General features: G+C 37.5%; 3 protein-coding genes across 3 annotated transcripts in view; all 3 read right to left on the bottom strand.

The window, feature by feature from the left end:
* Positions 1-6,926: 6,926 nt before the first annotated feature.
* LOC102233227 (potassium channel subfamily K member 17-like) lies at positions 6,927-14,396 on the bottom strand. The gene is made up of 5 exons (XM_005799169.2): positions 14,155-14,396; positions 11,098-11,212; positions 9,330-9,496; positions 9,059-9,227; positions 6,927-8,964 (listed from the first exon to the last, which is right to left on the bottom strand). The coding sequence occupies exons 1-5, from the start codon at positions 14,368-14,370 to the stop codon at positions 8,714-8,716; spliced, it is 918 nt and encodes a 305-aa protein (XP_005799226.1). The 5' UTR covers positions 14,371-14,396; the 3' UTR covers positions 6,927-8,713.
* Positions 14,397-14,951: 555 nt separating this feature from the next.
* LOC102232964 (potassium channel subfamily K member 16-like) lies at positions 14,952-17,876 on the bottom strand. The gene is made up of 5 exons (XM_005799168.2): positions 17,664-17,876; positions 16,594-16,708; positions 16,347-16,513; positions 16,086-16,254; positions 14,952-15,905 (listed from the first exon to the last, which is right to left on the bottom strand). Exons 1-5 carry the CDS (start codon positions 17,874-17,876, stop codon positions 15,694-15,696), a joined length of 876 nt encoding a protein of 291 aa, XP_005799225.1. The 3' UTR covers positions 14,952-15,693.
* A 4,423-nt stretch (positions 17,877-22,299) lies between these two features.
* Positions 22,300-27,813, bottom strand: part of kif6 (kinesin family member 6) — a 55,244-nt gene continuing 49,730 nt past the window's right edge. The window contains exons 19-23 of the mRNA XM_023352259.1: positions 27,250-27,338; positions 24,660-24,749; positions 24,446-24,532; positions 23,622-23,737; positions 22,300-22,377 (exon numbers count right to left, since the gene is read on the bottom strand). Of these exons, the coding sequence (XP_023208027.1) occupies positions 22,352-22,377; positions 23,622-23,737; positions 24,446-24,532; positions 24,660-24,749; positions 27,250-27,338 (408 nt within the window). The 3' untranslated portion in view covers positions 22,300-22,351. The remainder of the gene's footprint in view (positions 22,378-23,621; positions 23,738-24,445; positions 24,533-24,659; positions 24,750-27,249; positions 27,339-27,813) is intronic.

Here is a 27,813-nt window from a genome sequence, read left to right on the forward strand (position 1 = left end):
AATAAACAGAACATCGGAGCTTACTTATCCTCATTTGCAGTCAATTTGGGATTTCCTTGAGAGATTTTTACATGGTCTCATTAGGGAAGTTTTGCCGTCATTCATATAAGTGAGTGACTCTCAATTTTCGTGGATGTTTGGTTTCAGATATGTTTTGCACTTCACAATGACTGATATGCTTTGAAAATAAACTAAAAGGCTGATTATGGTAATTATTTGATTGACAATACATTTTTCCAAACTTTGACAAAACAATAAAAATCCAATAATCAAGAAGCTGGAAGGAGGTGACGACTTACAGCCTGCTAAGATATCCGGTGCCTTTTGTCAAGAAACAGGCCAACAGCATCATAGATCCTCCCTCATGCACAACAGTGGGCATGTTGTGATTTTTTTAATATATTTATCCTTTGTTGTTTTTTTCTCTTTGCAATTTTGGTCTTCATGTAGAAGATAATTAAAGAAGGCAGTCTGAAGGAAGAATTTGAAGCTTATCCATGTCCTCCTCTCTGGTCTCTGTGATCCCAGTTAGATGTTGATAAACAAGAATGATGTTTCCTGTCGGCGTTTACTATTGGCACATCCTGTGCGTCAGTTACTGCTGAAGGAGGATAACTGGCAAAATGCAGCTGTTCAGCAGGGAATGAGGATGTGTGGACAAGAAGATGTTTTTCTTCTGACAGGAAAAAAAATAACAAAAACTGAGGTTTGACGTTGCTGTCAAGAAGAGTGGGAGAATGTCAGCTTTCCAAGTCCCACGGAGGTCCTTTAAAAATTTTTTATTTTAAATATTTATTTTTATTGAATGTACACAGTCAAAGAATCAGAGTCAGTCTGACTCAACAAAAACTAAAACAAAAGACGTATAAAAATAATTGCTCTTATAATGTTGAATCCAATGTATTATGAATAATAACTGCAAAGGAAACCCGGTTGGTTGGCAAGTTCTGTTGCTTTCTAAGATGTCTGTCTGTTGGCTATTCTTCTTTGCAAACTAGCTCCAGCTCCGTAGAATAGTGTTGGTGTACATCAGTGTTTTCTTAAGGTCCGCCCAGGACTGGGCTCTATCCATCTTCTCAACAAATCTGGCTAGCATCCCTGTCCATACTGAAGGACAACATCCCCACAGCATGACACTGCCAACACCATGTGTTACCATGGGAATTTAGTGTTAAGGGTGATGAGTAGGCAGTTAAAACATAACCAAATGTAACATTTTCAAGAGGAATGAGTAAATCCACAAAAAGAGTTATTAGTCTTCTCCCACTGTGACATGCACAAGAAGGAATCCTGATCAAAATCACTCCCGTTTACTCCTTTCAGAGCAGGGCAGGGAGTCTTCTTTGAACTTTGACCAATTACTGCTTTTAATTTTGACACATCGATATCTTGGAAGCTCCCATCACACCTGGTCTCATTGAGCAAGGACGTGGAAGGCTTTCATCTTCATATAACTAATAAGACAGTTCAAAACTAGTTTATTAATTTGCAAAGCATTGAATAGGTTGACATAGGTTGCAAGTCTTTCACCTCACACATAGATACAGACATGTTTTGCTACTGACGCTGTTAATGAGTACTTGGAGAAGGGTGGTGAACTTTTTCTGTGTTTTGGGCAGGTCACTTCAGTCAGGAGTTATTATCTGTCTGCTCTGTTTTGCTTCCAATGTTTGAACATGACCTTTGCACTTCTGGGTTTCTTATCCCCCCCCTCTTTTTTTTCCTGAAGCCAAACATCCTGGTTTTACGTGTTTTCCCATTTTACATGCCTTCAAAAACCCATACTGACGCAAGGAGAAAGTTGAAAGCACAGACAAGGAGGCAACCCTCATCAATTTCCACCTCCAGAGGACAAACACATTCAGGCAAAAACATCTCAATGGCTGCTCAAGAGATCCCGCAGAGGAGAGCAAAGCTTTTATATATAAATATATTTTCCCACAGTATTTGCAAACCGTAGTAACTGCACGCAAGCATGTCACTTTGCTGATTACAGTAATTGCCAGGATTCGGCTGAGAGCTGCAGCTGATGCTTCGCAAGGGAAAGTAAACAAGAAGCTTGGGCAATCTGTCAGGTTCAAAAATGCACACAAACAGAGGTTTGGTGAGAAATGGGGGGAGGATGACGAGGTTTGACGCAGAAAGGTATGTGTCACCAAAACAGGTGAATGCAGGACACTAGGGAGGCAGAATGGGAATGTCGTCTTTCTGTTCGTTCAGGAAGATCCTTAAAGTGCAACAGTGAGAAACACAAAAAAACATTAAATATTAAAGACAAGTACAACTTGTTGAATAAGTCTGAATTTTCACAGTTATTCAAAATTAATCAGTAAGAAGGTGAAGAGAAACTGCTTATTCTTCTTGAAGTGAATCTAAGTCACAACAGGTACAGTATAATGAGAAAACTTTGACACATTTCTGTATAAATTCTGAAACTTATAAGCCGCTTCAGGGTTTAAACTTAGATGCTTGAGCCAGAGTTCAGCTTTGACGCCCCACGAGCCAGGATGTGCGTTGACATGGATGGTGAACCTACTGCAAACTATAACGATGACTATGATTGCCCTCAGAACTCTAACTGGCACAAATCTGTTTAGCTTCCTGTCCAAGTCTAAGTCATTACTGCATCTTAAAACAACAACTTCTCTCTGCTTAATGCGTGAGCACAGTGCCACTTTTTAAATGCGTAATATGGGACACAGGTGTCCCGAGTGGGAGGCACACGTTCTTGCCAAAGAAAACAAACAACAAAAAATGGAGTCTTCAGTAAATATGAGGGAGGTTCTTTTGTTTTGTGGAGACTCTAAGCACTGTACTTTAAGAAAATATGAACATACACTACTGATTGGTAATAAGGTAACTAATTTGAAGTTTGTGTTCATTACTAAACTAAATCTGATCTGCATTAGATCAGATCTAATTTCAATTCTAAATTACCAACAGTCAGAACTGAACGGAGGCTTGAAGAATGACTATAGATTTCTGAAAATGTTCTTCTTTTTGTGAAATCCCCTAAAAGAACACTTTTTTTTTCCTTTGGCTTGACACAAGTATGAAATCACAATATGTATTTTTATTTTTACACTAGTTGCACAAGTGAAGTTTATTTGCATAGCACATTTCAGCAACAAGGCAGTTCAAAGTACTTTACATGATAAAAAACAAAGCACAATAACCAATTATGAAACAAGCAATTAACATTACTATTTGTTAAGTACCATCATCAAAATCACCACTGATCAAATATATTGATTCATGTCAGTTCATGCTAAAATTGCCACTGGCTATATTGATCAGTGCCAAGTCAGTTTTGCAGTTTTCTGGAAGTTTGTTCCACATATGGGATTTGTGGCACCTACTTGTGAGACCAAGCAAACAAAACAGGTAGGTTCTTTTCACAAACATAAATGGTCCAAATCTCTTCTCGTCTCATTCTTGTACTCGCTTCATGTCAGTTCATGCAAGAATTGCCACTGGCTGATCATATTTCATGTCTCATACACTCCTGCCAGTGGGGCTAACTAGCTAAATCAGGCCCATTATAAATCTATCTGCCTTGCAGTAATTTTGATGAGAATGTGACTAACGAGACAAAATTAACAAGAATAAAAATGAATGTATGCAAAACAACTCTGACCAGGTCCTTTGTGTGATATCACTATGGACTTGCAACTTGTTTCTGGGAGAACAGACTTTGCTTTTATAAAATAGCAATTGAGTGATTTTACTGAAAAGTCTGAAGGGTGGTTTTAAAGTTGAATAAAACGAGTCAAATAAAAAAATGTTCACTCTAAATGTGTGTAAATTATGAAGTAGCATTCTTCAAATTTTCTATTACAAATCATTACTTCCCTTCAGCAGTATTTTATTTTTACTACAGTCACAGTTTTGCTGCATACGGTCCACAGTTCTGTTTCAGCCCCACGATTGGAGCAACAGCGAGTCTTACTTGTCAATGACTGCTAACCACAGCCATGTTGTGATGCAACCAACCACTGCTAACAAGGCGTTGATATGGCCTGAGACAAAATATTTGAAATTTCACTACAACTAACCACAAAGTCATATTTCTGACATTCTGCAATGTCATGCTCTGCAGTTTTTGGGGTTGAATATGAAATGTGGTCATTCTGGAATGTTTTACTGATCTCAATTTTATTTGAATTCATCAGAATGTGCTGATTTCCCCCCCATGTTAGTCAAAATGTGCTGTGTAAGCTAATATGATTTACATAAACTTTCTTGCAGAATATAACATGCAACTACTTGTATTTTGCCATTGCCCTATTTTTTTTAGAAATGTTACATGAGGCTGAGGAAACTTGACAGCAGTATGCGTGCAAGGAAAACTGTTCTGTGCAGGTTAATCCATCTTCTGTGTCTCTCTAGGTGATTATGTTATTGGAAAAGGAGTGTTATTGGAAAAGGAGCAACTTATATTGCTTTGTGCATTTAGGAGCATTTCTATATTCTTTATGTACTCAACCCAGTCATAAAGCGTTCTTTTAGTGTGATACAGTGCACAAACTTAAAATTAAAGTCCCCAGCTACTCTACCTCACAGCCATGAATTACTTGGAGTTGTTCTCACATACAAAATACCAATAAATTACACTGAAATTATTGGTTATAACTGGACGTCATGTAAGAAAGCCCAGAGATATGAAAGGTTTTGCGAGACACTTAATGGGTGGGTTCTGGAAGTCAAGGGTCATGCACCATGCGGTGTTTGCTGTCATGGGGAATGCTCACACATAGGCATTACTGTCTTTCTTCTCCCCCCGTGCTTGTATGTGTTTCTTTTTAAGAAGAAGCACTTTGTGCAGATAGTTGCTGCAACTTATCATCTATGTAATCCATAAATACCTGGTTACTGCATTCACACGTCACCAGATCCTGGTACTGCATTTGCAATTTAGGCAGTCACGTCACTTGCCTTTATAAATTGTGCTCAGAAGATGCTTAGGTTCCCATGAACAAGCTAGAACCCGACTTTATAAATGGCAGCCACTCCATGGAAGATTTGGAAAATCTCTCAAATTTTCTTCTAAAATGAGAACCTGACGTCTTCAATTCCAAGGTGACGTCACACCAAATAAATCACTAAAGTAATGAGCTTATCTTGTGTAAATTAATTAATAGAAAAGAAATTACTTTACCACATTGATTCAGCTTAGAATATTCAAGGCTTGCCTGTGACAATGAAATTAGGTGGGGTTTTTTCTAATTGTGGTTAATATGCATGCAAACAACAGAGTTAAGTCTATTGCACTTTACAATTCTTAATGAACCATGTCCAGAAAGGCATTCAGCTGGATGGCAGTCTTTTTTCAGTCATTCTACCGCCCCCCCCCCCCCCCCCCCCCCCCCCCCCCCCCCTTCTCCAGTATTTTCACAACCCCCACAGGGAATAGAAAAAGAACTTAACTGCCTTATTTTGCAGTCTGGAATCTTACACTTTCCCCTTAGATATTTCCACACTTTTTCCACCAACTTAATGTGTCTTTCCTTCCTGTCCATCTGTCTAACACGTTCTCAGTTTCCGCCCCTGCTGCTTTCCGTCTGTCTTTGCTATTTACTCCATCTCAGAGAAGCCTGGCTTTCTGATATATGAGCCTCAAGACGCGTTTGCATTTCTAACTAGAGTGCCAAAGCACAAGCGGTCGCACCACTCTTCCTCTCTAGACTTTGAGCCAATGGCGTAATAGTCAGAAAAACTTGCATCAGGTCACATTTTGGCTAAATATATACATTTTATTGCTGTAAAATTATATCGGCTGTGGAGACATTATTAATAGCGTAAATTTGTGTTATTCAAAGTACATTCTGTGTTTACTTCGTTGCCTTGATGTATTTCTACTATGCTTGCTCTGCACTGCCATCTCGTGGTTACCAAGGCAACTTCAGCACAAATGTATTGCACAAACCTGATCTTACAAATCGTCACCTCCAAAAATAGTGACCTACTATGTCATTTTTTTCTTTACAAAAGCTGTTGTAGGCAATAATAATAATAATAATAATAATAATAATAATAATAATAACACTAATAATAATAATAATAATAATAATAATGAATAAATAAATAAATAAATAAATAATTTGGCAAAACAATGACTTAGGCCATTATCTTAGGAAGGTGACAATATGCTACTGTAACCACATTGGACAGAAATCTCTAAGTAAATAACATGCAGATGTCATGCACAATAAGCCTTGCACAGAAACACATAAAAAGAAATGTAAACAGATTTTGCACATTTTAAAAATGGTTATTTCTTAGTTGTGACTTCTTTTTAAAACCATGTTATCTGATGAGGTCTTTTCTCAAGTATGCATATGCGTTCTAATATTTGATTTTGCACTTGACACCAGCAGTAGACTAAAGTGAGAAATAAGTTGTTGCGTTAATATAATGTTAATATGATAAAATAATAAAGATGCAGATAACACACATTTTTTTATTTTAAGATGTCTTCTTTATATTGTTAACTCCAACCTGTCTTTAAAACAATACAATCTATTTCAAATGTTTTTAAGCAAATATAAGATTGTTAATGCAAAACTACACACATGACCTGCTCTCGGAGAGTCATTAATCATATTATGCAACATAACCATTTATCTCATATTTCAATCTCTAGATTTTAGGTTAGATTTGAATGTTTAATTTGAATGAGCCTGTTTTATAACCCCAATGTGCCAAAGACTGTCAGCTGCCAAGTGCCTTGGAGCTGGCAGCTGATGAGTTTGAACTACAGACAGAGTCAATGGAGGTTTCCACTGTGCTTTGACCTACTTCTGTAACAGAAGCACAATATAATTTCTCTACAGGATTTTTAAGACAAAAAGTTATTTGAACAAGAATCACTTTTGTCACAGCTTCATCTTTGTGGAACCTTTTATTTATGTTTGTGAAATGACAAACTAGGAGCATTTACAATGTTGTTTTTGTATCAAGGCTATCTAAAAAACCTTGATTTGAGACAAGCATGAAAACTGTAAAATATAAAATGGCCTAGACTGTTTACATATTCTTTTCCAAACTTCCTGAACTTCAGTCTTTTTGTAAAGATGTTATTAGGCTCTGTGAATCCACCTCAAGTTGTACAGTCTACAGGGATCTCTGTTTGGTACCTGGGGATAATACCAGTACTTCTTTAAAAGCAAGTGAGTAAAGTAAATAAAAATTCATTTATATAGCACGAGTTCCCATACAGATGTCACAAAGTGATTTACAAAAAGAGTAGCCCAAGAACATACAATGTATAATGCTGACAAAAAAAACCCACAACACAGTCAAAAATGCATTTCACATTTCACAAAAACCCACTAAAAGTTTTAATAAAAATATTTTAGCTGGTTTTTAAATGTATCAACAGAGTCCAAACTACATAGGCAGTGTATTTCCACAGTCTGGGTGACACCAGCTTGGAAAGATCAATCTCCTTGAGTTCTGATGCAGATGTGTAACAACATAATAAACATTACTAAGGTGCTTAATGACATGAAAAAGCAATAGGTCCCCACATGGAGCCCAGAGGAATTCCATGAAACCCAGCCATAAATGACATTTTTTTCCCAGTAGGCTGTAAATTGGGCAGCAAAAGCCTTTTCAAAAAGCTTTGACATAAAAGGGGGTTTGGAAATAGGCCTATAGGTTTTATGTAAGATTGGATCCAAGTTGGGGTTATTTAAGTTTTCGTTCAACAATGGCATGTTTAAAAAAGACGAGGAACACCCAGTCAGAAGGGTAACACTAAAACCCATAACAACCCAAAGACCAATGACATAAAACATATTTATTTCTTCAAAAGAATGTTGGTTAAAAACTGTCCACCCAAAACCAAAATCAGAAATCTACTTTATTGAAAAATATATATATTTTACCTATAATAAAAATGTGAGAATTTGAGTGCAAAAATGGATGCTGTTGAAAGAAAAAGAAAGTGATCTCTAAATTTTCAAGAAATTCTAGCTTGCTCTTTGTTTTTGTACACTGTCCTCTTTTGTGTGTATATATGAACGTTTTCACTTTCTTAAAAACCTAAAGAAAGAATGAAAAAAACAAAATAAAAAGTTTGGATTCGTGCAAACTATAAAAAATAGAATTAGATTCTTCCTTTTTTTAAGAATATATTGAAGATCTCTTCTCTCATCCCTGTGAGCGCAAAGGAGGGAATAACTAATTGCAGTATTTATACAAGAATTAATACAAGAATTGCTACTGACTGCACTTTTCTTCCTCCTGCCTGGCGCTGCATTCATATAGCTATTTTCCTGCTGATAAAACCAGTAAAAGTGGTTCCCTTAAGTGTTTAAGAGAATAACAAAATAGGATGATTACTTCTTAATGAAACATGGTTTTTAATTATATAGATCCTTATTATTTTTACACAGATTCATGTATGACTATTTGCTGCATCTCTGGAAATTTGTAAAAGTGACACGTACTACGCAAACTACAAACACAAACTGTATCTCCTCTGTGGAACATGAGACATGTCGCTTTCTTATTCGGCTCGCTGGCCACTTATCAGAACTTCACAACCTTTGATCAGTCACATGCTAATGAACTGGTGATTATGAAGATTTACAGCATTTACAGCCTGATATCACATGTACTCACGGCCTGTCACCAGTTCAAACATCCTAAATACAGGGCTAATGGTCGTGTAATTGACTCACTAAAACCTTCACCTTGTTGTTGTAGATTACTCAGTTATCGGAGGCTTCTTGATCTCATCATCATCCTCCATTTGAGTGTCGGGATTGTTGTTGTCTGCACTCTCAGACTCTTCCAGAGTCTTCTCACCACAGCAGCCTTTTTTGAGGAGGGAGTTAAGCCGCTCCAGGATGTCAATGGAGTGGTTGATGAGCAGAGCGAGCCAGGCCAGGCCAAAAAAGATCCACGAGGCCATGAGGACGCTATACCAGTCAGGGTAGTCTTTGTCTGGATTACTATCTGGAAAGCACACCAAAGAATTGTGTCTTTGTGACAATCAAGAATAAAAGTTAAAACAGTCAGTGGATGTTTGGGATTTTGGGCTATGCTGTACCTGCTACAAAATCCCCAAAACCAATGGTGCTGAGTGTGATGAAGCAGTAGTAGATGGCCTGGGAGTAGGTCCAGCCCTCTTGCTGCTGGAACACAAGCATGGGCATGATGAAGAACAGGACGGTGCCACAGATGAAGCAAAACAGGTGGACAAAAAACCGTGTGCACCTCTGCAGTTTCACCAGGGAAAGAGAGAACAGTGATGTTGGTCACACTCCAAAGAACAAAACAAAACAAAAAAAATGCTTATTTCGTCCTCATCACTTGCTTACCTTTCGTCCAGATTTGCCTTCTAGGAAGTCTGAGACATTTCTCTCCAATGCGAGCATGTACTTGCCCACTCTGTTGAGCACCACTACGTTGAGAGGAATCCCAAAGAGTGCAAAGAAGACGCAGAAGATCTGACCAGCTGTTGAGCTGGGGCTCATGTTTCCATAACCTGTTAAAATAAAAGCATTATAATATCTCGTTGTTTGATGGCAGATGAACTGCTTTAGCTTTATCTTTGTAAATATGAATAATTAAAAATAGCATTACCCTACAGACTGACATCATGTACCAAGACCATACCACCAGCACCCCAACATCGTCCTTAGTACATGGCACTAGGTGTGTACTATGGCCAGACATCTGGTCTCATTTAACATGCTGGTGGAGCTACTGGGCTTCAGACATTACTCTGAGTTTTGCAAAGTCTGACCTTGGAGTGAATTTGCTGGGTGGTTCGTTCTTGGGAAGACAGTGTCCTTTAATACTTTACAAAACTATAAATGTTCCTTGAACTTTTTTATTTTGTCATGTTATGACCACAAAGTACAATATATTTCACTGACACATTTTGGAACAGGCCAACACAAAGCCTTTAATTTTAAGTGGATTGCCATTTTCTTGGAAGGCTTGCAATTATGACATACTTCTTCCATTTTTGGATAATGGATTGAACAGCGCTCTGTGAGATGTTCAAAGTTTGGGATATTGTTTTATAATGTAGCCCTGTTTCAACCTCCTCCACAACATTATCCCTGACCCCTCTGCTGTGTTCCTGGGTCTGCATGGTGCCATTTATTTACCAGTGTTGACATTCATGGCAAAAATTGTTCCCAAACCTGGTCCTCAAGTATCCCTGTCCTGCATGTTCTAGGTGTCCCTTTATTCTTCTTCTTGAAATTTATTGGCGGTTGGCAAAGGTGTCCCCTTTCTTCCAAACACCTGACTTAGATGAATGGGTGATTGCAGAGGAGGTCATGCAATCATTGGAACAAGGCCTGCTTGAACTGAGACACATCTTAAACATGCAGGGCATTTTGGGGTATTTTAGGACCAGTTTAGGTATTGCTGAGCTAAGCCATGTTAATACTTTTCAAAGGACTGGGATATTTTTTTCTGCTTGAGAATAATCTTGAATGGCAAACTCTAAACTGGTTCGAAAAAGTCCTAGAACCGTTGTAAATAGACACCAGGCTTCTCACATTCTTGAAGATTATTTTACTGCCGTCTTTTCACCTTGGTACAGTGCTGACACCCATTTTGTTTGTGTTCTACAGTAGAAAATTAAACCAAAACTGGTTTTATTGAGATGTCCAGACTGATGATCAGTTTTTTAGTCCATTTGGACAGCTGCTAACTTAATAAATTCAAATCCTATGGAAACTGTTCCTGTAAATGTACCTATAAGTATGACTTGAGTTCCTTTTCTACATCTGTTGGATAATCCTCTTTAGCAGGAGATTAAGACACTAAATTGCGAGATTTTGACTATGAGAGTAAATAGAAGTAAACAGTAGAAATAATAAATAAAATAATATGTTAGAATACCAGTGCGTAGCTGGTCTAGCCTTTAACTACTACCCTAGCTGTACTCAGGAAGCTAATAGTCTTGACAGAGTGAGCCAAACATCATCTAGACACATTGTTTATCATAATTACCTTCTTTTGAGATTAGATATCATTTTCAAAATTAGGTTGATATATAACTGGACAGGTTATCATTCTCAGCAGGTCATACTTCACAGGAAGTGTGTAAAAATATGTGACGCTGACCTATAGTTGTGACCACAGTGGCAGCAAACACAGCCGAGCTGGTGAATTTCCAGAAGCCGTCTGCGGTTTGGTTGCCTTTCAAACTCAGACCAGTCTTTGATGCATCTCGAACAACCTAAAAGAGAAAAAAAGGGAAAGCTGAATTTTTCTACGGTTTACATTTATCAATATAAACAGACTTTATTAACCACATTTGACTCCTGTTCACAGTAATCTATTCTACTTTTAGAACACCTTGGAGCTATTCTGGTCAATAAATCATTGCAGTCAGCATTCCACAGTAGAATATCTTCTCACCTCTGTGTTCAGAGTTCAGCACCAAGGTGAGATATTAAAAATACTGCAAATAACAGGCTCAAAGTTTGCAACACTTTCTGTCAAGCAATGTAAAGGTTGTTTTATTCACACACCAGTGGCTTTACAAGTAAATACGCAGGGAGTTAACTTAAATCTTGGACTTTTGTTCTTTCTCTTTACAAATTTAGCTGGATTTGCTTTAATACAATGCAAATAATCGTTCTATTACTGAGTGGCAGAACATTCACCTGGTCAATAGTTTCACGTTCTAACATAAATTTGAACAGACGTCAATATTACGTGTGCTTCTTAGGTGTTTTAATAAATCCTGTGGTTCTCTTAACAGAACACTGAGAACATTTGTGGCCAATCAACATCTTGCAGGTTGGAATCATGTAAGCAAAGCAGAGTTAAAAGTTTCCACAAGCTATTTGCATGAAAAAGGGGTTGCCTGCTTGTTATTACATGCTTTTTTTCCCCTTTCTTTGTTGCTTAGATTTGATATCAAATCAGTCATGTTTGAAAAATCCCTGCCCACTCCCGAACTTCTATTGCAAATTTCTTCTTCATTTTACCAAATTTTTAAAAGGCTCAAAGGAAAATTCAAAATTTTATGTGAGATTTATTTTAGCTTAACAAAAACCTATTTTTGACACTAATAAATTCTAAATTTTCCTATGAAGACATTTCCTTTAATTGATTCAACATTCAACTCTGTTATGAATTATATTAAAACAAATTATTCCACTGTCCACATAAATACTGATGTGTGTGGTATCCTCATACCTTAGAAATAGGATGTAAAAAATTTTTCTCTAATATTTTTGTCATGTTCCTTTAAGTTTATTTTGTATTTCACAGGATGAATCACCCCATTGGGATTCAATTGAGTAAAGCTAATGGGTATTTTAATGATTTATTAGATGAAGGGACTGGACACCTGCTTTGCATTCTGCTGGATCATAAACACCTAACTCAGTGTCTGTGTTTTTTCAAACTGGCTTAAGTATTTAAAGTATCACTTTTCTGCAATGTGGATTTATCTCCTTTGCGAAGTCTTTCTTACTTCATGTATTAGTGGTGTACTGTCCTACTTAACCTGCATTGTGATGTTTAATAAGTTATAAGCCAAATATCTGTAACCACTTGTTTCAGTGTAGTTTAGGCATCCCTCTACATGTTAGTTCTAGCTTCTATCCCCATGCCAAATGAAAATATCAACTTTTGTAGGTTTTCAGGAAAACCAGCAGTTCTTTTTGCTGAATCTGGTCAAGAGTTTGTAACTTAACTAAGTTAAAAAGAAGAATCCTGCTGAACCAAACATGGCTCAGAAGGTGAAAAAGTTGCCTAATGGTTGAATGTGTCACCACCTTACTCCTGATAGTGGTACTGAGCGATTGATTAAGACAGAAGTTACAGAAATTGCTTGAATAGCTAACCATAAGTCATGAGCTGTATTATTTGAAGTAACTGGTTTGCAGCTTAGGTAAGTCGTCTTTTTGTCTGTTTCAGTAATCACACACTTGTGTCTCTGAAACTCCAGTATCTATTGTGCTGTTCAAGGGTGCACTTGTCGTTAAAATGAAGCCCAAGTTGATGATTCTTTAAGTGTTCTTTGAACGTGTACCCAAAGTAAATCTAGATCATTACTGAAAACTAAGATTCAGTTTTGATCTCTTTACCCACAGACAAGACACCAAGATAAATGTAGCTGACAAGTCTAAACTGGAGCACCATCATAGAAAAATTGGATTAGCAGTTCTGCAGAGAGAACATCAGTTAAGATTTTAGGATTCAGGACTAACGAGTAAAGTAGCTACATTTGTTTAGAAGAGATAATATTTCATGACACCCCAGTTTTTTTATGACCACATTCCCAAACACACCTTTAATGTGCTCTCGGATGTAAAAGCACAAAACACCTGATCAGGGCTGAATTACTGTGCGGCTGTGTGTCTCTATGTGTCTTTATAATAACCTCATTACTGTATAGTAACCAAGACTATCAATATATGCAGGAACATAGTGGATTCCAATTTGCTTTTGCATCAATAGGACCTTCACTCACTTGCAGGTTACTAATAAACTGTGATGCTCCACAGCATCATCACAAATACTAAGAACAGCCTGGATGGTTTTACCCAGATTCTTCTGTCCCAAAACCATCTAAACATGGAGCCAATTGTTTACATTTTTGCTGTCTTTCTGATCATCTGATGCACATCATAGCATGTTTGATGGTAGGGTGTTTATGATTCATAAGTTGTATTCTTTTGTGAGCAAAAATATCTCCTCTTAATTCCATGTATGGTTAATGATAGAATGGAGGTTTCTTGTTGAAGGCTTCCAGAGAGTTTAAAGGTCACCCAAATGCAATTTATATAAAATTAAAATGTGATGGCAAAATATAAAAATTATTTATTTTTTAATTTTGGTTTTCTGTTTGAGTTTTTAAAATGATTGTCAAGTCATGGTGAGGGTTTCTCTGCATTAAATGTAATCAAAATTTAAGAATCACATACAGACTTAGCTACATTTTAAAATCTACTAAGCAAATGACACAAAAGTGTAAAAGTTTATTACTTTTTATAGAATTACATTAGGTTGTGATCCATTATGAGTGCAGAGATATCTAAAAGGACAAGTGATCTTGACTGATTTATCCATGTATGTATCAATTAGGAGTTTACACGTCTATGTTATACTTTATGTTACTCTAACTAATCCATTTAATCATATTAAGACTTCTGAGTACCTTACCTGAGCCACTTCCTCTAGACCTTCTTGGTTCAGGCAGCTGTACGTCATTAGCAGCCTCTGTTTGTTAAGGAGCAACTTGGAGAGATCCTTCCCTCCAAGATCTCCTTCCAGTTTCCAGAAAATCACGCCACCAATCAGCACGTAGGCCACATAAATCACACCAAGCATGAGAATGGATGGCACCCGCGCCAGATTTAACATCTCCTTCACTCCCATGTTGGCCAGGCAGTCCGAACGTTGACGTCCAGTTTTAGCTCGGAGTCTCAGCCTCTGCAGTCAGGTGCAAAGAGTAGAGAGGGTTTACCTGGCGGACTCACATCACAGGCAAATGAACCTTTCCAGAGCACTACTGTTTCAATCACTTCACTGACCTGACATGCAAATCCAGAGGAGCAAAGTAAGATAAGGGAGATAAGGCAGCACAAGTAGAAATGTACAATGTCTTGGAAAAACTAACATATGCACATCGCTTTAAAGTTTCTCACATTTTGTCAGCTTAGAACTAAAATCTTTAATGGGAAGTTTGAGATTTTATGTGATAACACAATCTCTTTCAAAATGATACCCCTTAATAAAAAATAGCACCATCAATTGTCTTCGGAAGTCCCAGAATAAGTAAACAGAGTCTATCAGTATGTGATTTAATCATGGAATATATCTAGCTGTTCATTTCGGTCTCTTGTTTTGCAAAGCTGATAGCGATGCACCTTAAAAGCCTAAACCAGTTTGCTGCAATGCATTGAAAGGTTGTATTGAAAAGTATTGATTCATCAGGAATGAAGACATATGGATGCGACATATTTAAGATTTTTATTGCTAATAAACCCTACATCCTCTTCCTTCCACTCCATCATTGTGCAATACTTTAATGTTGGTCAAATACAATAGGAACAAAAACATAAAAATTTGTGATTGCAACGTGACAAATTGTGGAAAAAGTCCAGATGTATGAGCTCCTTTGCACGGCATCTTGAATGAATGTCAGATATGCGTATTTGGTGTTTTTAATTTTGTCTTCTGAAAAACATAAGGCAGTGTCAGGTGAGGGCCATCCTCTTTTTTCCACCTCGCATCACCATCTTGATTAATGTGTTGGTTTAAGATAGCCGTCCGTGCTCAAGTCACTAGAGTCTCCCGTCAGCACACAAGCACAGATGTGGACTGACATCAATGAACACACACAAAACACACGCACACACACCGCCCCACGCACACCCCCACACGCCATGTGACAGGGTGTCGTGAAATAACAGCCCAGATATGAGCTTCCTGTTTGAACATCTAATCATACGGGTGGGAATCAGAAGAGAACAAGGAAAAGATAAACACCAATCATAGAATGGAAAAAACAGATGATTCCTGATCAAGCAGGCTTTCACACTGAGGTAGAACACAATATATCCCCAATATATGTATGTATTAAAACTGTTGTTGCCTCGTCTTGTATTAAGAGAGATATTAGAGAGAGAGAGAAAAAAGGATTAAATAAAGTATTAACCAGCAGAATAATATTACTTGAAAGAATTTTAAAGTCCATTGTCAGATCTTTGATGTGACTTCTAATTTACTGGAGGAAACGTCCTCATCCTCTTCTTCATGCTTCTTAAAACCTGGGTGAGTCAGGATAACCAGGTTCTCCATGATCCTCACTCCCATGTTGAGGATAAGCGCGAGCCAAGCAAGCGCGAAGATGATCCAAATGCCTGCAAGGCAGCGGTACAGGGAGATGTACTCCTTCCCTGGGTCGGTGCCTTTAAGCAGAAACATGTAAGAACATGTTAAATGAGTTTATCTGAGTTCAGAGCGCACATTAATCTTCCAACGCCTCACTGACTTATACAACAGAATGAGACCTGGGAGCTTTAGATAGACAGAAGTGACTGTTGCAGCCTTTCTAGCACATTAGTGGTTTGATTGTGGTCTCTACTCACCTACTACATAATCTCCAAAACCAATGGTGCTGAGGGTAATGAAGGCAAAGTAGAAGGCCTCTCCAAACGTCCAGCTTTCCACATAACTGAACAGAAGAGGAGGGATGACGAGAAACAGCATGCTGCCGGTGATGAAGAACAAACTGACTGCCAGGGCTTCCACGGCTTTCTGGGACAGTAAAAAAACCCTCTTTATTTAGCCAATATATGCGACCATCAGTTATACGCTGCATTGCAGAATAAAGAGAACCATGTCAGAACCTTGTGAGGAACAACCGCCACCATTCCTGTCTCTAGTCGACCCAGATGAATGGTCAGACACTTGCCCATTTGTTTCAGGAAAGCCAGGTTCAGAGGAATACCACAGAGTGCATAAAACACACAAAACACCTGACCGGACACAGTGCTCGGGGAGAGGTTTCCGTAACCTGTGAACCAGACAAGTAAGATGTAATGAAGCATCATATTTTACAACAACTGGAGCTGAAAGGGTAAAACATCAATCTACCAATGGTTGTGACGACTGTGCCTGCAAAAAAGAAGGAGCTGCTGAAATCCCAGTTACTGGGGTTGGTTGAGTTGCCTGAGGGGTTCACTCCCTTTTCCCAGGCATATAAAATCACCTGCAGACAGAGTAAAATGCACATTAAGACACAAATCAGCAATGATTGATAGGCTTGAACAGAAATATTCTTGCATAACCAAACTTGGGTTTGGAAGGTTGTGCAGCTAAAACAGATTTTTCTTTTTTTTAAATCTACAATGAGTTTTACATGAAGTTTTTTTTAGAATTAAGTAATGATTTAGCTGAATCAGGTAAAATATTTTCACAGTTTTTCTGATTTAATGTTAGGTAACCCCATATTTGTCAGGGTAAATTACATCAGACTTGGCAGTATTGAAATGTTATTGTTCAATCAGCAAGACTTACACAACTGAAAGGTAAAAAAATATATTTTGTTTAATTCAAGTTATAGGGAATAAATTAGAAATTTCATAATACATTTTTAAAAGGTAACCAATGACTAGTAATATTAAAAACAGATTATATAAAACCAAAAAAATCTAAATAAAACTAAACAGGTAAAAAAAGGTAAAACAATCACAATAATAATAAAAAAAACTACATCATTGCCATCATTATCAAGATTAATAAAGATAAGCCAATAGATTGGAAATGAACATATTTTACTGTAATCATTTTTAAAATTAATTTTAACAGATCTTTTTATGAGGACAACCCCATTTAAATCCTTGAATTAAATCACTTTAAGAAAACTTTTTAAGGTCACCAGGGTAATGATTTTGTCAAATGTTATAAATTACGACACATTTATTGATCTTTCAAACCAGTTACTGTAAAACCATTTATTGCGGTAAGCCTGACCTAATAATAAAATTGATTTTTCAGCTTTACAAACCAAATGCACCAAATATTGACATAATGAATTAGTTTTATTTGTATAAGACTGAAGCTTTTGTCAACCACAAAGTGGAAAATAACTCTAAAACCATGCATTTTAACCTCTCCTAGTCTAAAGAAATATTTCAGATTAATAAGAAAAAAAAAATAGAAACCTGGACAAACTTCTCCAAGGCAGGACCATCCAAGCAGGTGTAATTAGCCAGAAAATGTAGTTTCTCTAGCTGGAAGTGGTTTCTGTTGTTGCTCTCGGCTTCTCTTTCCAGAATCTGGAAGATGATGGCCCCGATCAGCAGGTATGTGAAGTGGGCCAAAATTAAAAGTGCTGTCCAGTTCACTTTGACCCGAGCCAGATGAAAGCACGCCATTAACCCCCCTCCCCACCACCGCACCAGAAAAAGACAAAAATGCTGGTGCTCAAGCTCAGAAAAAACATAAAAGTACTTTAAAAAAAAAGAGGAAGATTGAATTTCTATGTTAAGTAGTTCTTGTGAAGTTCTCCAAATAGATGTCCTGTCACTTTAGAAAAATGCATTCTTCTTAAAAGAAAAAGAAGGTATTTTGAAAAAAGCAGTCCTGCTTAACATCACAGCTGCTCAGGCTGATGTTGTATCTCTCTCTGAACGGCAATGTCTTCAGTCTGATTGGTCAGAGGAGCACGGGTGCTGATTTCTGGGTTACCGAGGTAACGGCCGAACTCTTTTCCTCAATTAGCGAGCGACATCTGGTCCCAAGCTTTCCCCTGTTTCCACTAATAAGGAAGCAGTGGCAGTATCTTGTCAGCAGAACAAAAGTTAATGTTTTACCTGCTTTCCATTTGACACCCTCAGATGTCGGTCTCCTACTTTGGGATCTGGAGGTTGGTGGTGCTTTAATTTTATGTGAAATCTGTCAATATGTTAGTGGAGCTGCTCTGGAAGTTATTGCAACCCTTGACGTATGGAGTAGAAAATAAATCTAGAGCAGTATTTATATCCTTTGATCTGATCACTGTCATCTGTCGTTACATCCAAGAATTTTAAAGCATTTCATTTGACGCCTAAATAACATACAGTCCAACCGTCAATGGTCAGAAGCTAGGGCTGCTAAGGACTGTTAGAGAACATTGGTGAGCAGCAACATGAAGAGCAAGGAAAACAGCAGAGAGGTCAGGAATAAAGTTGTGCAGAAGTTTAATGCGGGGTTAGGATGTCAAACTCCATCATTAATTGACGGGTCAACTACTAGCTGTGAACTCTACAAGCAATGCCATAAGCTATATAAGGACACAGCAAACAAGTGGAAGAATTTTCTGATCAAATAAAACAAAACAAAAAATCACAACTTTTCTCAGTACCTTAGCATATCAACCACAGTGAAACATGTTGGTGACAGTGTTATGCTCCGGAGATGCGTTTCTTGAGTAGGGATGGGGAAGATGATCAATGAAAGAAGGATTTAGCTCCAAAAAGGCTAGGTTTAGAAGAAAACCTATTAGGCTGAAAAAGACTTGAGAGTGAGGGAAATGCAAGGAAACAACCATAAACATACAGACAGAGCTACACTAGAATATATTAGAGCATGTGCTTGTTTTGAAATAGGCCAGTCAAAGTCCAGATCAAAATTCCATTACGAATCTGTGGCAACACTTAAAAACTGCTCTGCATTGACTCTCTCTGTCAAATAAGTGGCAAAAAAAACAACAACTGTCTCTACTTGTTCAAAACTGGTAAGGACATGCCAGTTGCAGGTTTGCAGGTTTAAGTGCAGTGATACGAGGCTCTGAAAAGCATTAGCAGAGCTGAGCTAAATATAAATGCAAGGCATTTTAAAAATAAAATCTACATGAATACAAATTTAAAACTTTGTGCCTTTCACTTTATGAATATGCACTATTTTTGACGGTCTGTCACATAAAACACAAAAAAAACAATCTGAAGGTTGTGATTTCAACTAGACAAAATCCCATGGATCAGAGCTTGCATCTGAGGCCAAAGGTTTTGTTTTTACAGTTTTTCACTTTTAGTCTCAGATGCAAGCCAGGATACATGTGGTATTCTGTCTAGTTCGGCTAATTCAGTTTCTTTACAAATTAACTTTAAAGTCTTACCAGTATAAATGCTCAGTCTTTTTACAAGTCAGCTGGAACAATTTCTGCACGTTTTCCATCACATCTGGAACCAGAGCTGTTTATAGTCACGGGACGAGTTCAAAACATTTCTTGAATATAAACCAGAAACTAAACACTTCAAAAACCTTTTTATAATGAAGATCTTTAGCATTATTGTTAATCCTGGCATTATGTTGAAATGTGGCTGAATAGATATTAACGCTGGAGCTGCAGTTTTTGTACCACCTGGTTACTGCTTAGAGACGTTCCAAATTATCCAAAAGAATTAAGATCCTTTTAAAGTGAAAATTGTTTCCTTTTTCTTAAGGACCAACTGTGTAAAGCAGATGATAGGTTTTCATTTCAGAATGTTTTTAAGCCTTCTTTAATTTGAATAATAATCTTAGCTGGATTGCAGAAAATTTGGAAAACCTTTTTTAGAGAGAAGGTAAATTTGACACTGCTAAAGTGTGCCTCCTATTTTCCTTAACCTTAAGATGCCTTCCTGTGCTCTCACCACTCTCTGTTTACAACTAGTATTTTACTATGACGATTCTACCCAGTTTATCAAAGACTACACCACACCCACAGCTGCAGCCTTAAACAACTCTATGAGACAGCACTGGGATGCAGCTACACTGGTACATAAAGGAGATAAATCACCTCGACACAAGGCCACTATGGTCACTGCTAAGTCATGGCAGTGTAGATGGGCCTCATGTCTTGGATTTGCTTCTTCTGCTGCTTTTGCTGCCACAACTCTCCACCACAAACCAAGTTTACATATGATTTCTTAGTATTTTGTAGATTTGGTTTTAAACTGTATGAGTTAGGTCAAAAGACCTGGGTATTGTTAGTTAGACGCTAGGATAGTGACACAATTCGTTTATTACTTTCTTCAAATGATTTCTATGAGAAAGAGCAGAGGTGTTTAAGTGTTTAGGATGATGGATTTGTCAGCTTCTAATTCACAACATTTCAGTTAGGTTGTGGCCCCACATGCAGATGTACTGGTGGGGCCACACATCAAATGCATTGTTTCCTTGTCTGACATGGAGAAAAAAAAATCAACTGAATCAGCATGGATGGCATCAAAATTATCGGGAATGCATACCGTTAAAGAATGATATTGCAATATTATTTCCAAATATTGTGACAATACTGGTTGTGATAAAAGCACATTTATCTCACAATTCTTTTTATTTTCCATCATCACAATGCATATATCACTATCCATAAGCTTTCTGATAACAGTAACAAATATCTATATTAGTTATAGGCATTAAAAGTAAAAAGAAATGCAAATGGTTAAATATATTATCATCAGGCAAAATTTTAATGCATGGTGCCTTAACTCTTATAGCCCAATAAATATTCAATCCGTTAGGTAATTTATGATTGCGATATTGCACACATTCTCATTGCAATAAGGACTGTGAGTCGACATCTAATAATTAAGATGAAAATGAAACTGCTGCTATGGCTGGTCAGTATGCATGGATGTGATTGGTTGTATATATACATAATGGTTTATATTTTAAATATATGAATTGAACAAATTCTGTAACAGAATTAGATCCCCTCTACTGTAATGTGAACTAAATAAAACTCTGTTTCTGTCCAGAAACTGAATTTTGTACCCCGCCTTCTAGCCTCTAGCTAATGGATGAATGGATTTCTACTATTCCATATTACCTTTAAACAGATCTTAAAACATTTCATGCAGTTGTGGAAATGGAGTTAACGTCATGGCAATGAGATGTAACAGATATGACTTTAAAGGGTGAGTTGTCTGGAGAAATATCCAAGGCAACGACAGAGCCCAGAACTGAATGCAAAGTGTGCAACTTCTTGTCATCCATCAAACAAATTAATGCAAAGCAATGCAAAATGTTGACAAGTTGTTTGAAAGGCATAGGTGGTTCCACAGTGGCTGGTTGGATCTTCTTCCCTATGGCTTTTAGCAGAACAGCTGCAAAGGTCAGAAGGACAGAACCGATTGCTTGTTTTTGTACAATGGCCTCAAGCTTTTCCCAGAATTTAAGAATAAATTTACCTAGTAATGGACTGTCTTCCTGAATTTTCTTTACTTTTCTTTATGTTTTCTTTATGTTTCTTTACTTGCTCTTACTCAGAAGATCCCATTTGAGATTGACAGAGAAAATTTTGCTAGGTAACTGTCCTGATGAGCTCAACAAGAAAATAGGATTTAAAAAGTCAACACATAGCACAGGTGCCATTTGTAGCATCGTAAAAGTATTTTTCTTTGAGGACGAAACTACAAAAAATAAAAACTTTGTACCCCGGCAGCGAATTGTTTCCTAAAGTGCAGAACAACAGCACAATGGAAGTGATGGCTCAAGCATATCAGGATCTCACAGTTGCATTTTGCCTTAATTGTTTGGGCAAAGCAATAAAGAGCTTTATTATTCACACTACGTCCCATAGTTTTATATTAATTTACATAAAAATTAATAGAGCAAACTCAGCTGGAAATATAAAAAGCACTTCTTTCTAAATGTTGAGACATGTCACCAATTAAAAAGTTTCACAAGATTTCAATAAATACTGCGGCTCTTTTCTGGTTATTATTATGTCTTTTCTCTGTTGTTTTACTAGTAAAAGGGTTTACATCAAACGTTAGACATAGTCTGTGGTTTATGCTGCTGTCCAGAATAAGAAAGCATGAGTGGTCTGCGGCAATACAAATTCCCAGACCATTCGTTTGCCTGGAAGTGATGATATGGCTCCTCGTTAGAACTTCACATCTTTATGGGGGCCTAAAATACACAAAGCACAAACCTACTTGATTAGTAGCTATTATGTCTTACACAGCACACATTTGACAGATAGCAACACTTGGTGCACTTTTCGTTTCCTCAGTTAGTAAAAACTAAACTCAACTCATTTAGACTGTTTTTTTCCGTGTTGTAAAAAAAGTAGTCTAACAGCTAAAGTAGCCTATAACCTCAGCTTCTCTGAATATCTGATGACAAAATACAACACAGGCAAATCTGCTGTTGGCAAAGCAAACATCTACACAAAAGTTATAATGGGAGAACCGACAAATCTATAGAGATGGTATTTCTCTGAGCAAATATGCCAAACTGTTCTTTATGTAATATTCTACAGAAACACCGTTACAACCGTAATATCAGAAAATGGAAAATGAATAGTAGAACTGAACACCTGGCAAGACAAGGTAGATTTAGGTTTCGGATTTGCACCAAAACTAACAGGCCGTGAGACATTTAATCTCAAAATCAGCCAATAGGCCAATGGTGACACTGCAGGTGAAGTCTCAAAACATAGTTAGAGAATAATTAAATTACTTAGATCAGGGTGTCAAACTCTAGTTTTTGAGGGCTGCTGTCCTGCAACTTTTTGATGTGTCTCAAGTCCAACACACCTGAATGTAAGGATTGAATCACCTCCTCATCCCCTCAAGCTCTACAGAGTCCTGTGGTTGTGGTGTGTGGGACCAGAGATGCATCTAAAAGTTGCAGAAGGCCTGGGGTTTGACAGCTATGGTTTAGATCAAAGTGCATGCATGTGTCAGAATGGCCACGCTGAAATCCAGTGGGGCAAAACTTGGAAAAACTCTAGTTTTTTTGAGGCACTGTATTGTCTGATGAACTCAAGCTCTTTAATGCTAACAAAACTTTCTGATGCATTGTAATTCATCACACCACTAGAGTGCAGCGTTGAGCACCTATAAGTACAGTTTGCACCAATTTCTGTGTGCAAACTGTATTAGTGCGTGCCTGTGTATATGACCTTGTATTTGGTACATTTTAAGTCTCAATGAGAAAAAGTGCTGCTTTTGGGTTAGGGGTTAGGCTTAGGACTAAGGTGTGAATTGAGTTTAGGGTTAGGCATGGGGTTAGGGTTAGGGGTAAGGGTCAGGTGTAGGCTATTGAAATAGAGGAAAAAATGAATGGAAGTCAATGCAAAGTCCTTGAGAAGACAGAAAGACACTACATGAGAGAGGGTGTGTGTGTGTGTGTGTGTGTGTGTGTGTTACCTATCCTGCTGAGGAGATTTTTCCGGGCCATAACAAAGGCCAGGATGTTAGAATCAACTTCCTGATCTCCAGTCAGTGGAATGGAAGAAGACGTGAGGGTTGTTGTGGAAAGGTTCCTGAAACGTACTTGTGGTTACTCTAACATGCCAAGGGTTGAAATTTGTCTTTTAAAAAAAGTGGTCATGTTTGTTTTGAAGCAGGCACAAAAAAAGTCTTCATATGACCCCTGTATGAAACATGTAAACTGTTTGTGGAGCAAAATTTAAAGCAGAAACTTTGACAGAGAACAGCTCCTTGTGTTTCAGAGCCTCACTACAGAACAAAAGTGGGTCTGTGCTGCGAGTGCTTGTTTAAGAGGAAGCATATACATATTACAGCGAGTGTTTAACAGTGGCTGTAAAAAGGAGCTTTCAGCATCTGGGTTAAAGCGAGACTTTTTTGATTTGTGAACATTACTCGCAGACATTACTTCACAAAGACATTAAAATTTATGACGGCTCTCGTAAGTGAAGAAAAAACACAGAACAGCTATAAAATCTGCAGGTCTGGGCTGTATGTATGGATTTCGGCTACATACAGCCACACATACTATTGTGTGTGTGGCTGTGTATGAAAGTATTAATTGAAAAATTAGGCAAAAAAATTAGGCTTAATTTCAGTTAGCAGGAGTCACAGCTCATTTAATACATACCAGAAAAATAACAAATTTCCCCAAGTTAAACTATTTCAGTCTTCTAATTAGCTTTTCAGTGGAAGGAACAATTGGTTTAATTTACATATTCTGGTTGCTTTTTGGGTCTGTGATTACCCTCTGGATAATGTACCTCCAGTATGAATTCTTACTCTCCTCTTGGGACTTGTTCCAGGCTGACCAAACTGGTGCTGGAAGTTTGTCTATGGGTGCAAGACAGCTGAAAGTAAGACAAATTTAGTTATTTCCACTCTCGGCATTTTTTTTCCAATTCACAAACTGCAATGTAGTACAATCTAGACATACTTTCCTAAAATAAAAGAAGAGAGAATTAAAAAGTGAATGACCTCAGATCAGGAGCGGAAGAGACTGAATTGTCCAGATTTGTGTCCTGCTTTGATGGAGACTCCTTCATTGTGCTGTTTAGATCAGGAGCACTGTGGAAGAAAGCAGAGCCTTTCATAAAGACAGAGATAATGTCAAAGTAATACCACAGGTCGGTGTTTTAAACATGGAAGTTATCTGTGTCCCCTACTTTATACCACCAGATGGAGCTACAGCATAAAGCAGCCAGAATTTTTCTTCTGCAGGTTCATCAAAATTAAACACAAGGTTTCTTTTTAAAACACTGAGAAAAGTGTGCCAGAAGACCAAATACATGCTTTTTGAACTTCTTTCTGTTTCAACAACATATGACATGTCTGACTTTTAATCCAATGTATTGTGTAAACAATTTGTGTTTTATCATTTTTATTTCATAACTCAAGACAAACCTGCTGCTGCATTTTAGATTTGCAAAATAATCCAAAAATAATTCCTTGTCACTAACAACTTTCTTGTACACAGGTTACTTGAAGAGAGGGGATACCAAAGTTTAATGGTATTTTTGTCCAACTTTTGTGTAGATGCAACTTAGTTGTGGAGAAAACATTGATTCTAGTGAGTGGCTGACATTATCTGTTGTAATCACGCTTCTAATGCAATACCCGAACCAAAATTTCTCCTCTGATGTTCTTGTTGCAGAAATTAGAATGTAGAAATTAGATCTGGCTGGATTTTTAGGCTTGGCTTTTTGAACAATTAGTCTTGATTATTTTGGGCCCTCTCGCAAGTTTCTTCCAGGCCTGTCTTGCATTCAACTCAGTCCTCTTTGGCCATGTAGAAGAGAAATATTCCCACAGCAGGATGGTGCCTCCATCATGTTTAGTAGTGGGGATTTTGTGTTAAGGGTGATGATCATTGTTAGTTTTCTGCCACAAAATGTTTTGCATGTCGGCCAAAAAGTCCAGCTTTGGGTTTTCTGACCAGAGCCCATTCATCCACATGTTTGCAGTGTACCCTACATGGCTTGTGGGAGATTTTACAGGATTTCTTATGGCTTTCTCCTTCCAGCTCCTTTATAGAAGTCAGAATTGCGGGGTGCACCAGCCTGGCAACAGATGCAGCTTCTGCAGAGCTACAAAAGCCCTCTTGACTGCTTCTCTGATTAAAGCTTCCCTTCGAAAGTGATGTATGCTTTTCTGTTCACTTCACACACATTGTGAACATACGCTGAAGCTTGTGGTTGGAAAATGGAAAAGTGGAAAACGTTGTTTCAAAATTGTGGTGAGAATGATTTGATTCCTCTGTTCAGTTCTGAGCAAGCTTCAAACTATGACATGTATAAGTGCAGTTTGCATAAGGAATTTACACTTGATATGGATTCTGCAATTTCTTTGCTCTTTCTTTCTAGTTTTTCTTATTTCAAAGTGAAAATGCAACAGCTCACAGAAAGAAATGGGAGCAAATAAAACTCAACAAAATAGACAAAATCTTCCTGGTTGCATTATGTCAGCAAATAAAGTAGCATATTGTAAAATGGCCATATGGTAGTAAACACTCGATAACAGCAGACATGAGAGGGATCATTTCAAGGGCAGTTTCTGTGATCAGTATCTGAGGAAAACATTGACAAACTCTGGGCTCATTTCCTCACTGTGTGTGCATTAATAACTGTCATCAGAGTTACTGCAGATTTAAGACGATAAATACGGGCTGTGATTATGTTGTGAGTGTCCTCTGGCTGATGGCGTCACAGATGGTGAAGAAAATGCACACAAACGCCTGTAAGTGATGACAAATATTCAATGTCTGTTCCGTGGAAGCCAGCAATCAGAAGCACGTTGTTGAGTAATCAACTAATTATGAAATGGTAAACATTCATGTATTTTGTAGAAATAAGTAATTGACGACAACTGTTTTTTCATGCAACTTGTGACTTAAAAACAATTCATCTCAATTTAAATGTAATCAGAAGGTGTATATTTTGAAGGTGTTTAGCAGAATGAATGAATGAATGAATGAGTGAATGAATGAAAATACTTTATTAATTCCAGAGGGAAATTCACATCTCAGTGCAGTTCATGGAGTAACATATATTTGGTTGTTCTCAGTTTTTTTAAATTCTTTGAAAAAACAACACATTCTTCCAATTTTGGGCCTAAAGGGGCAAAAAACATCATTTTAGAATTTAAGAAAAAAAGTTTGTCACTTCTTCAATTCGGAAAAAATGCTAGCCAGCTTTCTTATGTTAGTATCCTTGAATTTAAAGGAGTTGTGGATTGCAGCTGTTTATTTGTCCAAGCATTTCCTCAAGGTTTAAAAACAAACACTGAATAAAAAAAAGAGGAGGGAATAATTGTCTTGCTATGTGCCGAAAATCAGCTGCAAAGAAAACAATGAATAGACCAGAGATAAAGGAAGACTTTAGTTGTGTAATCTGTTGTTGTTTGACAAAACCGCATCACCAATTTTTCATCCGGAATTTCAAAAATGTAAAAAAAAAAACTGATTTTGTTGTAAAAGAGGCTTTTGAGACCTGTAAAATAATTCACAATACTCCTAATTGGCAGAAAAGCAAAAGTGCAACATATAAAAATATAGCAGAAAAGCTCTTACCAAAATCCTGGAGTGCCAGGTGAAGATGGTTGCAAGGTTTCATTTTGAGATGCAGAGCTATAACTGGCTTCAGGCTCCGACTCAGATTCCTAATAAAAAATGTAAAAAAAATTACTGAAACATTTCTACAACAACTATCAACAAAAACAGCCCAACAGAATAACGTGAGCATGCTACATACACCTGACAGATTAAAGAAAGCACCTCTGATGCTTTACTGTTCTGGTTCGTTATTTAGCAAATGCAAAGTTTAAGTAAGTGCGTGTGTGCATCTACTACTGGATCAGCGCTTTTGGGCATAAGCTGGTAAGAAAAATACTCAGCTTTGTCAGGCAAAGCTGCATGTGTGAAGTCTCTTACACTTCCTCATCGTCTGTCATTCAGAAATTCATATCCAAATGTTGCCGAGATAAAAGAGAGAGACACTCATCTCCAATCCTAAGGTCAGCGTAATTTGCTCCTCAGATGTTCTTGCTTTACATCTTCGTGTTGGCTGGTTGCCTGAAATGTGCTCAATAGGTGTCCAGGCTGAGCAAAGCGTGAGTTATCTGACTCCTCACTGAG

This window comes from Xiphophorus maculatus, chromosome 19, assembly GCF_002775205.1.
Source record: "Xiphophorus maculatus strain JP 163 A chromosome 19, X_maculatus-5.0-male, whole genome shotgun sequence".
Taxonomy (NCBI): domain Eukaryota; kingdom Metazoa; phylum Chordata; class Actinopteri; order Cyprinodontiformes; family Poeciliidae; genus Xiphophorus; species Xiphophorus maculatus.

What these genes read in the sequence shown, in the direction of transcription:
- LOC102233227 (XM_005799169.2), bottom strand. Translation starts at nt 14,370, where the DNA reads ATGGGAGTGAAGGAGATGTTAAATCTGGCGCGGGTGCCATCCATTCTC. An exon ending in GTCTAGAGGAAGTGGCTCAG is followed by an intron (nt 11,213 to 14,154) that starts GTAAGGTACTCA and finishes TTTCTCTTTTAG; the next exon opens with GTTGTTCGAGATGCATCAAA. An exon ending in CACTGTGGTCACAACTATAG is followed by an intron (nt 9,497 to 11,097) that starts GTCAGCGTCACA and finishes TTATTTTAACAG; the next exon opens with GTTATGGAAACATGAGCCCC.
- LOC102232964 (XM_005799168.2), bottom strand. Translation starts at nt 17,876, where the DNA reads ATGGCGTGCTTTCATCTGGCTCGGGTCAAAGTGAACTGGACAGCACTT. An exon ending in CCTTGGAGAAGTTTGTCCAG is followed by an intron (nt 16,709 to 17,663) that starts GTTTCTATTTTT and finishes CTCTGTCTGCAG; the next exon opens with GTGATTTTATATGCCTGGGA. An exon ending in TTTTGGAGATTATGTAGTAG is followed by an intron (nt 15,906 to 16,085) that starts GTGAGTAGAGAC and finishes TTCTGCTTAAAG; the next exon opens with GCACCGACCCAGGGAAGGAG.